The 11,710-nt window shown below is 42.7% G+C and overlaps 1 protein-coding gene across 1 annotated transcript; it reads left to right on the top strand.

The window, feature by feature from the left end:
- The first annotated feature begins 7,922 nt into the window (after positions 1-7,922).
- LOC109622122 (uncharacterized) lies at positions 7,923-9,671 on the top strand. The gene is made up of 2 exons (XM_020076337.3): positions 7,923-9,022; positions 9,308-9,671. The coding sequence occupies exons 1-2, from the start codon at positions 7,975-7,977 to the stop codon at positions 9,454-9,456; spliced, it is 1,197 nt and encodes a 398-aa protein (XP_019931896.3). The 5' UTR covers positions 7,923-7,974; the 3' UTR covers positions 9,457-9,671.
- Positions 9,672-11,710: the final 2,039 nt, after the last annotated feature.

Raw genomic sequence — 11,710 nt, 5'->3', positions numbered from 1 at the left:
GTATAGTTGAATCAAATAATGAATTTCAAAACGTTCGGCTCTGTGATTGGAATCAATGCCATTCAAAAATAATAATCCGAGAACGTTGCAGAAACACCCTGTGGAATGTCGCGATTATAGATTCTTGGAATCCGAAATCAGAAACGGCTAAATTCCTCGGTGCAATAAAAAATCATCTTTTAAGGGCGAACATAATGGACGAGGAAATATCCGCCATTGCTTTGTTGCTACTAAAAATAACACGCAGCCCCAACCTTCATCTAACCAGTTCTAAATTTTCCGATGGCTCCCTACTAGTAACTCATAAATCAGAAGTTTTGCGCCTACGAATTTCACGATAATGTCCATGTCGTCTGCAAAGCACACAAATCGACCAATTTTTGTGAAAATCGCACTCCCGATGTTGAGGCCGGCTCGTCGCATTACACCTTCCAGAGTGATGTTCAAGAGTAAGCATGGGAGTCCGTCACCTTGTCGCAGTCCCCAGGGAGAATCGAAAGATCTGAATAGTTCACCCGAAATCCTTACGCAGTTTTACACACCGTATATCGTTGCTTTAATCAGTCAAGTCAACTTCTCGGGAAAGCAATTTTCGTCCATGATTTTCCATTGCTCCGTGCGGTCAATACTGTCGTATGCCGCTTTGAATTCGATGAACAGATGATGCGTTGGAACCTGGTATTTGCGGCATTTCTGGAGGTTTTGCCGTACGGTAAAGATCTGGTCCGTTGTCGACCGGCCGTCGATGAAGCCAGCTTGATAACTTCCCACGAACTCATTCGTTTTAGGTGACAGACGACGGAAGATGATCTGGGATAGCACTTTGTGTTTGTAGGCAGCATTCAAAACAGTGATCGCCCTGAAGTTCTCACATTCCAAATGGTCGCCTTTCTTGTGAATGGAGCAGATTACCCCTTCCTTCCACTCCTCCGGTAGCTGTTCGGTTTCCCAGATCCTGACTATCAGCTGATGCAGACAGGTGGCCAACTTTTCTGGGCCCATCTTGTTGAGTTCAGCTGCGATACCATCCTTACCAGCTGCTTTGTTGGTTTTGAGCTGGTGAATGGCATCCTTAACTTCCCTCAGCGTGGGAGTTGGTTCATTTCTGTCCTCCGCTGCACTGGCGTCGTCGTTTCTTCCGTTGCCGTGGGTTCCCGTGCCTACGTTCTCCACGCCGTTCAGGTGCTGATCGAAGTGCTGCTTCCACATTTCGATCACCTCACGTCTATCCGTCAAGAGGCCTCCGTCTTTATCCCTGCATATTTCGGCTCGCGGCACGAAGCCGTTGCGGGATGCGTTGAGCTTCTGATAGAACTTCCGTGTTTCTTGGGAACGGTACAGCAGTTCCATTTCTTCACACTCCGCTTCTTTCAGGCGGCGCTTTTTCTCTCGAAAGAGATGGGTCTGCTGTTTCCGCTTCTGTTTGTAACGTTCCACGTTCTGTCGAGTCCCTTGCTGCAGCATTACCGCCTTCGCTGCGTTCTTCTCCTCCAAAACCGTTCTGCTCTCTTCGTCGAACCATTCGTTCGTTCCACGTACGCGATGGTGCTCTCGGCTGCGTCGTTGATGGCTGCTTTCACTGTACTCCAGCAGTCCTCTAGAGGGGCCTCATCGAGCTCGCCCTCGTCTGGCAACGCGGCTTCGTGATTGTGCGCGTATGCTGAGGCGACATCCGGTTACTTCAGTCGCTCTAGGTTGTACCGTGGCGGTCGCCGGTACCGTACATTATTGATGACGGAGAATTTTGGGCGCAGTTTGACCATCACTAGATAGTGGTCGTAGTCGATGTTGGCACCACGATAGGTCCTGACGTCGATAATGTCGGAGAAGTGCCGTCCGTCAATCAGAACGTGGTCGATTTGAGATTCCGTCTGGTGTGGTGATCTCCAGGTGTAACGATAAGGGAGGTTGTGTTGGAAAAAGGTGCTACTTATGGCCATATTTTTGTAGGTGGCGAAATCACTGAGTCGTAGGCCGTTTTCGTTCGTCTGCTGGTGGGCGCTGAACTTTCCAATCGTCGGTCTGAATTCCTCCTCCTGGCCTACCTGGCCTATCTTGACGTCGTGGCTTGGGCAACGATCGTACTCGCGTTCGAGCTGCGCGTAAAATGCGTCCTTGTCATCATCAGTACTTCCGGATTGTGGGCTGTGCACGTTTATTAAGGAGTGTATCGTAAAGTAGTTGAAAATGTTTACAATAGCCTCAAAAATAGTTTAATACAACTTTTAAGAAATTTTAGTTTTGGAGATACTGTATAAATCCTTGAAAAAAACAATGGCTTTTATGATTGTCTAAAAATGTTCTTTTAAATGGGGTTTTATCTTAGATTACTGAACGCATGTTTTTAAATTTCTGCACACCTTCTAAACAATTGAAATTGCGAAAAAAGTTCGATAATGTTCTAAAATTGTTAACTTTTTTGTGCAAATATAATAAGCTCCAGAATCCTCATGATATAGGCAAATTATTTTTTTCAAGAAAAATCTCCACTGCATTTAAGTGCAATTCTTAAAAATGAAAAAGGCCATTTTTGAGGAACGTGTTTACGCAAATAAAAATAACATGAAATAAAAAATTCGCATTTTTTATTTAGGGTATGCTTTTTAATTTATGGACGAGTAAGTTAGAGCATTATTTTGTGAGGTGTTTTCATTTAACCATATTTTCGATAATGCTAAAAATTTTCCAAATTTTTCCAAGCTGTTCTAAACTTATCTATATTGTGAAGATTTCATAGAAGAACCGAAATGAAAAGACCAACCCAGTTTCGAGATAGAGCATCCTGAACATTTTCAACTACTTTCCGATACACTCCTTATGCTGAAGTTGAAGAATCGGCCCTTAATCCTCAACCTGCACATTCTTTCGTCGATCGGCCACCAACCGATCACGTGCCTCTGCATATCACCCATCACGATGAAAGCTGTTCCCAGCTCGCATGTGTTGCCGCAGCTCTGGTAGATAGTATGATTACTAGGGACAATGGAAATTCGCAATTTCGCGGAAGCCGCGAAATCCGCGAAATTGGGTAATGGTCACGAAATTTAAGAAACCCCGCAATATGACGCGTAATCTGAGAAAATATAGAAAATAAACAAAAAATTTCACAAATTTTAAATTTTTAAACATAAATTAACTGATAACTTTCAACAGTATGAAGTAATTTGCGATCCCGAATCAGGCAAAATAAAAATTGTATGCCTTTTACATCTATTTCTTTCTGATTTTTCATCAAATCTGTTACTTTTTATGTAAATTTATTAATATTTACACCTCACAAAATCCAAATGAAGAATTAATTTCGCATACAAAATTTGTGTTTCTTCAACTATACGTTAAAAAATATGGTACCGCGAAATCACCGCGAAGTTCGCAATGTTGGCCCGCGAAATTTTAGAAATTTTGCTGCGAATTTCCATTGTCCCTAATGATTACCTCTAAACGTCCGCACCATGTATCCTATCCAACACACCTCCTGCAGCGCTACGATGCCAAACCCACGGTCCTTCAGTAGATCGGCGAGTAGCGGGTGCTCCCAATGACGTTGAGAGCATTGGCGTAGCTAGCTTTTTCTTTTATCTCACTCACTCTCCTAAACAAACACAAGAAAGAGCGGGATGTAAGAGGGGGCCTGTGCCCCCTCTTTCATCCTTCTCTTTCTCGTGTTTGTTTAAGAGAGTGAGTGAGATAGAAGAAAAAGCTAGCTATGCCCATGGTTGAGAGATCGGCAGTTCCACGTACCGAGTTTCCAATCGCAAGTCCTTTTTGTTAGCTGAGGTCGTTGCCGTTGGTCTCGGTTCGTATTATTCTGTTACTGATTTTCCGCTACAATGGTTTCTTACGACTGGCTCGTAGGGCCTGACACCAACCCCCTACTTTCCGGAGGACCATAGTGCACAGTTGAGCTTAGAGTCCTTCCCTGGCACTCGGACGTAGATCAGCCGCCCCTAACATGGAGAACAGACGCTCAGGTTTGCCGAAGCGAGAAAATTGTGGTTTGCCTAATATTTACATAATACTGCCGAGCACATACAATCATCCCAAGGAATTTTGCAAGAGATTCTTGAAGGAAAATCGTAACGATCTTCTTAAGGTTGAAATTACTGGAAGAATCCCAGAGAAATAAAACCTGGTGTAATCTCAGAAGAAAATCCTAAAGAAACCCCAGAAGGTTTTGTGGGAAGAACCGATGAGGGCTCTCCTAGAGAAATGTTATAAAGACATCCTGGTCATCATTAGTCTGAACGGTACAGGGAGACGTGGATCATAGGTTTTAATCCACCTATTGTATCACGTTTGGAACAACTCGCTGGTGTAGTGCATGGTTTGGGCTTAAAATTTACCATAATGCAAAAGGAGGCTTAACACTGCAGTCGCGAACTGACTGTTTTGGAGGCAAATCGTTGGGCTCATTTTTATCCTACGGATTAAATGCGATACAAAAGAAATAAATGATAATTTGACTCACGTAAGCAATACTTTCCTAAGGGTACGAAATCATATTAACCCTCTAATACCCAACCCCGCCTTTAGACGGGGTATAGTTTGAGCAATTTTGTTATTTTTTGTTTCGTGGAAAATCAAAACTTTTATATTTTTGGCTGATATTTAGAACTGTTTTGAATATCTCAAAAAAATCTTTGGTGTATTTTAAAGCGTATTTACATTTTTTAAAAATCATTGAAAAATTGATGTTTTAGTCACCTTCTTATAGTGCGGAAGTAACAACACGTATCATCAGGTTGGTGGTTTATTACAGAATGATCGTGATGATTCCTACGTCAGTCTACTCTCAGATGTCATTGACTACTATGTTAAGTATGTTGATGTGATGTGGGAGGTTTAGTGATATACTCTACTTAATTACTACATTTCGGTCATCCTGACTCTACGATGTCCTCATTAAGTTCCTTAAAAATTTTATTCACAAATCTTTGAAAAACCGCAGGGGCATAACAAATGGAGCACGAGTGTATTCATATTGACCAGTAGGAATAACGAACGATGTAAATTTTGTACATTCCGATGCTATTTTAATCTGATGGAATCCCGATTTCAAATCTAAAATAGAAAATATCCGTTTACCTTTCAATTTATCAAAAATATCTTCAATTAGGGGTAACGGATAATTATCTCGAAAAGTGTCTTTATTGAGCTTTCTATAATCTACACAAAGTCTTATATCACCATCCTTTTTAGGAATCACTACAATTGGACTTGCGAAGGGAGAATCACTTTCTTTTATAATTCCAGATTGTAGTAGTTCATTTACCTTGGCATCAACTTTTAACTTATCATTTTGCGAAAGCCTTCTTGGTTTAAAATGAAAAGGTGCTGCTGATTTTAGAATGATTTTCATTTCATAATCAATTTTTGGTTTCGAGGGTCGCACAAACTCCAAATAATGTGTTTTAAGAATTTTTACCAAATGATCTTTATGAATATCATTCTTGATATCACCTGTATTTTCTAAAATCTTTTAAAAATCGATGGAATTTACAGTTTCTAAACCTTCTTCTCTGATTCAATTTGGACACTTTTGAAAACTGGTGTTTCGAAAATCTTAATATGGCCATTTTCTATTATAGTACGCATTCCAGGTTGCATGATAACGCTTCTACCAATGATAATGTCATAAGAGTGCATCGCCAAGTCAGGAATAATAAGAAATTCAATTCTTGATGAAAAACCCTGAATTAAAACATCAGTTACTAGACATCCCACAATGTGTACCCTGGTTCCTCCGATACCCTTGTACGAAATCTTATTATCATATTTGCAAATTTGGTCTTTTTCTACTAATCCAAGGCGTATCAGACAAACCGGGCTTCCTGTGTCGAACAATGCTTTACATTTAGTGTTGAAACGTGGTAAGTGTATATCTACTAGTCCATTACCTATACTTTTGTCAGCTGGTTGTGTTTTTACAGCTCCAATCTTCATTGTTTGCTCCACACGACCTTGCCTTGTTTGGTCCAACGAATGGAAGTCCTTGGAATTTGTTCTTCGACATTGAGCTGCGACATGACCAGGAGAATGACAATTGTAGCATCTGTTTGAATTGAGAATTCCATTTGATGGGAGACGGATTGATGAAAATGCTTGAAGCAGGGAAACCACCGACTTAAATCCAGAAAGTTTTGCAAAATTTTTCAAATTTTTGTCCGGGATGCCTTCAATAACATACTCGATCAATTCCGTTTCTGCAAGGTTCAATGATGAGGCCAGTACCCTTTTGGCAATGTAGTATTCTTGAAATGATTCATAATTCCTCCATGATCTTTGCTCCAGTTTTTTCCTCAACTCCACCGTCACCATGGTTACCGAAAATGTTGCCTTCAGAAGATTGAAAAATTCCAGCAAACTCATTGAAAATCGATTTTGATAGGACCTTAGCCATTTCTGGGCATTTCCTTGCAATTGCTTGGAAACTAACAACTTTATGACTTCTTCTTCAACGTTGAAAATTCTTCGCAAGTGTTCAACACTGTTAATGAAATCTTCCACGTTTTCTCCTTCATTTCCCGCAAAGTTTGGAACGAATACGCAGAGTTCTTCCAGATTCATGTGCAAACTTAATTTCCGGTTAGCAGCGAGACTGTTGCTATTCGTTGTTGAAATCAATTCTCCAATTGTGTTCCCGAAACGAGCATCCGTCGAACTACTTGACTGCAAACTCAGCAAACCGGATTGGTTTTCTCCAACTAGAGAAGGAAGACTTCTTCCGATATCCTCCAGCATATTGAGATCCGACCGTTGAAGACTGTCCACGAATAGTTTGACGATAGTTCAGGAAAATTTCGACGACTTTTCAACAACAATGTTTTGACGACTTTTCAGGAACGTTTTGACTACTGTCCAGGAACGTTTTTTTTTGGCTGTATCCCACTTCTGATATATAGTGCGGAAGTAACAACACGTATCATCAGGTTGATGGTTTATTACAGAATGATCGTGATGATTCCTACAGAATGATCGTGATGATACTCTACTTAATTACTACACTTCTAGAAGTCATTGTTTATTTTATATTGAATCGCTACAATTAACATATTTTAAATTTTCCCCAATTCATTTTATCCTAGTTTTTTAGTTTAAGCGAATCGAATACACTCTAAAATTATTTTCCTTAAAATTACACGGAAAATAAAATTTTCTATGGAAAAAAATAAAAATAAAAATATTTCAACAGTACATATTCATAAAATCTCAAAAGGTTTTCATCTTTAAAAATCCGTACCGCAAATAGGCTTCCAGGAAAAATATAAAACTGTGGGGATGTTCAAAAATAAAAATTAGAAAAATCAAAAACTGAAATTCACGAAGTCGAGAATTAAAAAGAATCATCTTCCAAAACATGTTTAAATCGATTTTAGATGACGAAAAATGATATTTAGATCAAAATCAAAAATTTGGGTATTAGAGGGTTAAGAATTAGTCAAATTATAATCTACGCAATTTTCAGTCGGTAACATCAGCCAAAAAATCTCTCCCCAATCGGCATCATCCACAAAACCATTATGCTCTTAGAAAAAATGAAAGTTTCTTAGCAATTTCGGCTCGTCGAAGGATTCTAATCACTCTATGTTATTATGTTTTAATCATATTTCCGTTCCATTATCATGCTCACATTGCTGTTTTCTCGCGAAGGTACGTCTATCAGCGACATACCGACGTAGCATTTAGTCTTGTATTCGGCCAAATCTATTGAAAGTATATCTCACGTGTATCAGCTTGCGATCAAGAAGGTTTGAATGTTTACCGTTATTCAGGTACAACGCTAGAATGAGAAGCTTAGGAATAAAAAAATATTTTACGATAGATGTTGTCCATCACTGCTATGTCCATCACTGCTATGTCAGTTTGTCGCTGATTCTATAAATGTAGCAACGTCGGGTTTTGGAAGATTATTTTTTAAATTCCTTCTATTAGTTGCTTACTGATACTCGTGCGGTCCGATTCGAATCGTCCGAAATGAAGTGTCTCTTACTCTTATTCGCGTTATTCGTTTACGAGGCGTCTGGCGCCAATGCATCGGATGCGGTTTTCAAAGACGACCTATGCCTCAATGGCTCACGTGATCAAAACGGAAAATGTGTTTGCACTGGTGGTTATGTCGAATATCGTGGTAGTTGTTTCCTGATGGCTTCCCCAGCAGCAAATACCGCATCGACGAAACACCTAAGACAGAACAGGTCCTGCCCACCGGGCTACAGTGACCATCAGGGTAGTTGCGTGCCCAAATCATGCTCCGGAACAATTTGTGAAAGTGCTTGCCAACCGGGATACGTATTGAATGCTGGCTTCTGTGAGCCTCAAAACCCCAAATGCCCTACTGGCACCTACTACAAAAATGGATATTGTTACTACCAAGCTATACCTCCGCAAACTCAAACGGCTAAACCAATTGAAACAATGAAAATAGTACCACCGTGGAAACTGGACATTCCCGTTCCAGAGTACATTGATCCACTGGATCCGAACGAAGTCGAAGAAGGGACAGAACCTAACTCCGAGGACGATGACAACGACATCGAAGTTGTTCCTGATCGCCGACCACATCCCGGCAAGAACGTGGTGAACAATCTGAATACCGTGAACTCCCCAACCAACGTAACGCCGCATAACATTAATAATGTCTACGTTCACATCACGCGTCACAAATCCGATGGATCTATCAAAACCGTCGTGATAAGGAACAACGAGACGACGGTATACGAAGAGAAACCACCACAGAAAACCTTGACAGAGAAACCGGTGGAGCCAACCACTACGGAAGAACCACAGCCTGACAAATGTTGCATAATTGTGTCACCGAGAATTTGCCGCCAGCAGCAGGATGAGTGGGTTTGCTTCCATCGAAAACACTACCGCTGTGGATCCTTCTGCACATCGAACGTTATGTACTTGAAACCGCGCCGACCGTTCTACCATGGTTCAACGCTTATCATGCCGCCGACGATGAACTACTCTTCGCGCATGCGATTCGGTCTATGCCGGTGGGGAATTTGCCCGTCCGTTGGTGAGTGCCTATGCTGTTAGACCAATGAGAGTATATTACAGGTGGGGAAGAAGAAGAGATGGCTATGTATTAGTAAGGAAAGAAAAATGTAAACACAAATAGTGACGTCACTATTTGACACGCGTTCTTATGGGAGCTCGCTTTGCTTGTAGTAGTGACATGTTTTGCACCAGACACGGATCTCACGCACACGAAGTATCTTCTTCCCCACCTGTAATATACTCTCATTGCTGTTAGACTACATGATGTGTAATATAGGATATTCTTCTTCTTTTTCGCTAATAGACTGTTCGGGATGCCTCCAGGGCAGCTATCGCTGTCACATACAGTGCTACACTTACGATTGCGTGGAACAGGGTGATTGTAATTTCGTCAATCAGGAGGAGTATTGCGATGATAATGATGATGTACTTTGTTCACCTGTAGAGAAATAAATTCATAATGTATTGTAATGTAAAGTAATGTATGGCAAAATCCGAAAAACACAATCAAAATCGATAAGCATTTACAGAGTAACGCAGACTGTATTAGGAAGCTTTATATGTAGACCAGACAGATATTTGATATTTGACCCGAATTTCATAATTTACCTACCTAGATACCTTGTGGGCGAATAATTACCTTTACTCCAGCGCTGAGCGTATGGTAAAACAGTATCTTCGTCGGTCTTGGGTGATGTCCTCCAATTTTTCCAAACATTTGGGCGCGTTCGTGACATCTACACCATCACCGCCGATCAGATTAAGCTTGATTTTGGGCAGCTTGAACAACCTTATTGAACAACCAATCTCGAGGCAGCGTTGCCGGATGAGGACCGAAATCATGAGGCCCCTCTAGAGGACTCTAGAGGAGTACAAGGAATGGAATCGAAGGAACGGTTAGTTTGAGGAGGATATGCACTCCTCGGAGAAGGAGAAGAACGCAGCTGCACGGGCGGTCATGTCGGGGACCTGGTCAAACGGGAATTGTAACGCCGCCTGGAGGAAGCGAAATGTGAGATAATGAAACTGCTGCGCTGGTCATCTACGGACATCAGACCTAAACCACCATCCAGAAATGGGAGGCCACCGGATTACTGGAGGACCGACGCGATTGCGGACCTGCGCCGCGACTGCCTACGGGCTATGCGGCGGATGCAGCGAGCAAGATCGGGGGAAGAGTGAAACGAACGGCGGGTGCTGTTTGCCGCTGCAAAAGCCACGTTGAAGACCGAGATAAGGGCAAGCAAAAAGGCCTGTTATGAGGGTCTCTATTAGAGTGCCGATGCGAACCCGTGGGGTGACGCCTACAGGATCGTTATGACCAAGACGAGAGGTGTAATGGCTCCTACAGAGCAATCTCCAGAGATGTTGGAGGGGATCATCGAAGGGCTTTTTTCGCGTCATGATCCCAGTCTAGTCCTTGGCCTCCTTTCGTAGGACAGCCGGGTACTGGGACGGGCGATGAGGAGAGGGTCACCGATGTGGAACTTGCGGGGATAGAAAAGTCCTTAGCGTAGGTAAGGCTCCGATCCGGGCGGAGTTCCGAACCTGGCCTTAAAAGTAGCTATTGCAGAGGCTCCCGAGATGTTCAGGTCTGCTCTGCAGAAATGCATGGACGAGCGAGTTTTCCCAGAAGCTTGTAAGAGGCAGAGCCTGGTTCTATTGCCGAAGGCGGGGAAACCACCCGGACACCCGTAGGCACATAGACGAATATGCTTGATAGACACGGTGGGGAAGGTGCTCGAAGAGATCATCCTCAATAGAATGATGAGGTTCAACGAGGGCGAATGATCTTTCGAGTAACCAGTACGGCTTCCGGAAGGGGAGGTTCACCGTAGACGCTATCTTGTCGGTTACAAAAACCACCGAAAAAGCACTCGAGCCTAAGAAAAGGGGGATTCATTTCTGTATGGTAGTGACTCTGGATGTAAGGAATACGTTTTATAGCGCCAGATGGTCTGCTAATGGCAATGCGCTCCTGCGTCTGGGGTACCTGTACAAGATTCTCGAAAGTTACTTTCAGAATCGAGTACTAGTTTACTACACGGAGGTGGGTCGGAAGTGCTTTCACATAACCTCAGGAGTCCCACAAGGTTCATCCTGGGTCCGGTGTTATGGAATGTCGTGTACGAAGAGGTGTTGAGGTTAGAGTGGAGATTGTCGGAATTGCCGATGACATTACGCTCGAAGCCGATGAGGTAAAGTTGACTACCGACCACTCGATCAAGGTTGTGGAGGCGTGGATGCAGTCCAGGAAACTGGAGCTGGCTCACCACAAGACTGAGGTGACGGTTGTTAACAACCGGAAGTCGAAGCAGCAGGCAGTGATCAGTGTAGGTGAGTGCACTATCCCGTCAAAGCGCTGCGTCAAACACTTGGGCGTGATGATCGGCGATAAGCTTACCTTCGGTAGCCACGTTGATTATGCCTGTAAAAGAACCTCCACAGCTATTGTGGCACTGACCTCTATGGTCAAATGGCAGCGCGCGTGGGACAGTTACACCAAAGGAAGGTGGACCCATAGGTTGATACCGAGTTGGATTAATAGTCACCATGGGGAAGTTACATTCCACCTGACTCAGGTCCTTCCAGGTCATGGTTGCTTCCGACAGTATCGACACCGTTTTGGGCATGCGGATTCTCCCGAATGCCCAGTGTGAAATGGTTTCGAGGAAACGGCGGAACACGTTTTTTTTTTCGTGTGCCC

The sequence above is a fragment of the Aedes albopictus genome, chromosome 3 (assembly GCF_035046485.1).
Source record: "Aedes albopictus strain Foshan chromosome 3, AalbF5, whole genome shotgun sequence".
NCBI lineage: Eukaryota > Metazoa > Arthropoda > Insecta > Diptera > Culicidae > Aedes > Aedes albopictus.
This window is presented reverse-complemented; position numbering and strand designations above follow the sequence as displayed.

Bases quoted from the DNA above. Each gene is read 5' to 3' on its own strand.
- LOC109622122 (XM_020076337.3), top strand. From the start codon at position 7,975: ATGAAGTGTCTCTTACTCTTATTCGCGTTATTCGTTTACGAGGCGTCT. The intron at 9,023-9,307 runs GTGAGTGCCTAT...TTTCGCTAATAG, and splicing joins GGGAATTTGCCCGTCCGTTG to ACTGTTCGGGATGCCTCCAG.